At 32.7% G+C, this 2,597-nt stretch overlaps 1 protein-coding gene across 1 annotated transcript in view; it reads right to left on the reverse strand.

Annotated features, from left to right (window-relative positions):
- Window positions 1–511: 511 nt before the first annotated feature.
- The window catches only part of LOC117113634 (solute carrier family 46 member 3-like), a gene marked incomplete in the record, with an annotated part of 6,310 nt that continues 4,224 nt past the window's right edge, over window positions 512–2,597 (reverse strand). Inside the window, 1 exon segment of the mRNA XM_033257039.1 lies at window positions 512–1,993. Coding sequence (XP_033112930.1) covers window positions 1,903–1,993 — 91 coding nt within the window.

Below are 2,597 nucleotides of genomic sequence, written 5' to 3' on the forward strand. Positions count from 1 at the left end.
TACGTATACAACAGAAAAAAAAACGTCGCGTGGACTAAGTGAAAAATGGAGATCTAAATGAAGAAGCGATGTATTTCAGCAAGTATTAAAACATTTTAGTTTTATTTTAGGCCTTCTTCAAAATACCTATGCCTACAGCAGATGATTTTTTTGCCGTAAAACCAAAATAGTTTCATCCATGCCGACATTCCGGTCGGTTAGCGTAAGCCCTGACTGAACTCTGCAGAAACTTTACATCGATCTTCGCATCGCGATGTAAAACAAAATGTCGGAAAACTTTTCTTTGACGCATGCGCATTTGCATAAATGTCTACACACACACATACACACTACACACAATAAAAAACATAGGAAATAGCAAGAGTGATTACAATAGTTCCTATTGCATTACATGCATAAGAACTAATAATAATAATAATAATAATAATAATAATAATAATAATAATAATAATAACTTACGATGGAATACAAATAAATTGTGCGATAAACATCAAGAAAAATTATTCTAAAATCTAGGTCCATTGTATTGTTTATTATAAGTATATTTTAAACAAAACAAGTGATATCGATCCGGTTTTCTTATGTACTGCAGTTTTTTTCCGCAGCTAGGTCTAGTTAGCTTATAACTCCACCACAACTTAGAATGTAAACATCCTCAATTTTTTTTTAAAGGCTAAGGTAATGGATTTGATTTCTGGATCATATGTGTTTTATTCCTTTGTAATTTTATTTAACTACTGTACTTCAAGCAAGTATACAGCAATTCAAATGAAATATAAACTGAGTGCAGTAAAGTGATGTCATTATTTTGGAGAAAAAATAGCAGGAGCGGTTTAGGGCCGATATGAGAAAAGAGCATGTCACGAAAACTGAAGGAAGGCAACCAATAAAAATAATATATCTCATTATTGTTACTGTTTGTTCCATTAGTTCTATGTCTCTATGTTATTTTTATATGCACTTTCTTATAATCAAGCTTACTAGCGTGCGTGTGTGGAGTGTACATGATTATATATGAAACATCACGTGACTGCAACTGACCATTCCCCATAGACCTACAATACCATATGAATCTCTCAAATGGGCAAAATATGAAACTAAACCACTTTAAATATTTAGCAATTAAATTTCTCTTTTACCACATTGAATGTGTCACGGCCGTAACTGGATGTGTATTGAAACCGAGCTATGTTGATACTGTATAATCAATATTTTTGTAACCATTATAATAATCAATAATTATTCGTTTTGTATATGATTATTTTCCTACAAATCATTAAACTTTCTGCTATAAATTCGTGGTTTTGGTTTCATAGTGCTATAAGCAGACTGCCCTGGGTCCTGGGCTTAAATCAGAGGGTCAGTAGAATGTCAGTCAATCAGACATCTGACCAATCAGAGCGTGTTATTCAATAGCCAGAAAAAAGCTTGTCCTGAAACACACACGTTTACATGTGTATGTCGTTCTGGAAGAACTTTTCCTGAAGGAACATAGTATGAATGAGTCTATAACGAGGCCTATTACATTGAATTGATATACTTCATAAATGGTTTCTTATTATTTATCATCCACACAGTTTAGATGCTACTGCCACAGCACTTTTAGAGAGTGAGATGACTGGGTCTCTGCAACTTAACAGCTGCTGTAAGAGTTACCCATTCGAAAACATTGCGGGTGCTAGTCTAGTAGTATAACCAACATAACATAATCAAAAAGACATGAAATAAATAAAATGGAACAATTGTTGTCGGCTACGAAATAAATACAAAATAATAATATAAATAAATATGGGGATCCAACTTTCCTTTGAATTTAAGAATGCTGTGGAACTTTGGCCAACATGAAAAGACGCATTCATATTAGGCCTATAAGAAGAAATTTTCTGAATATCATTCTACAATTTAGTTTACAAATACATCGTTTTCTCGCTCTGATGTTAATGAACATTCCAGTTTCTTCATCTGTTCAATCTTGTTGTTATATTGCATGTACCTGAAACAAATAATTCAAATTTGCTTTCAAATTTTATATTCTCTATCATAATAAGTGTTTTAAATTAAAAAGTGCATTGTATATTTTGGCTGTACATCCACTAATAAGGTGTAATTTAGAAAAATAATAGCACAGAGTAATGTAAGCATGTCTCTTATACAATATATATATATATATATATATATATATATATATATATATAGATCAAGATAGCCGTTTAACATTGTTATAGGACAGCATTCGTTGAGAGCAATGCTACACGATGTACCATTGTCCTTTATTCGAACAATGTACGGTATTTACCTTTCTTTGATGATTTATATATAATTTAACAGTGTTAACGGCTATCTTGATTCATTATATGTTACTATTTATTTCTAGCCGTACGCCCATTGTGTAACAGAGTGTACCTGACGGTTATTAGAATCTGTCCAACCACGAAGCCTCTGTGATTAAATGGCTATGACGCTCGCCTTGACAGCGAGAGGTCGCAGGTTCGAATCCCGTCGAAGACATTTTCTTGCACAATGTATGTATTTATTTATTTATCTATAGGACAGCATTCGTTGAGAGCTATGCTACACCATTCTCTTATACACATCTA

Source organism: Anneissia japonica, unplaced genomic scaffold (assembly GCF_011630105.1).
Source record: "Anneissia japonica isolate Jap-2015-1 unplaced genomic scaffold, ASM1163010v1 scaffold287748_len1686314_cov196, whole genome shotgun sequence".
NCBI lineage: Eukaryota > Metazoa > Echinodermata > Crinoidea > Comatulida > Comatulidae > Anneissia > Anneissia japonica.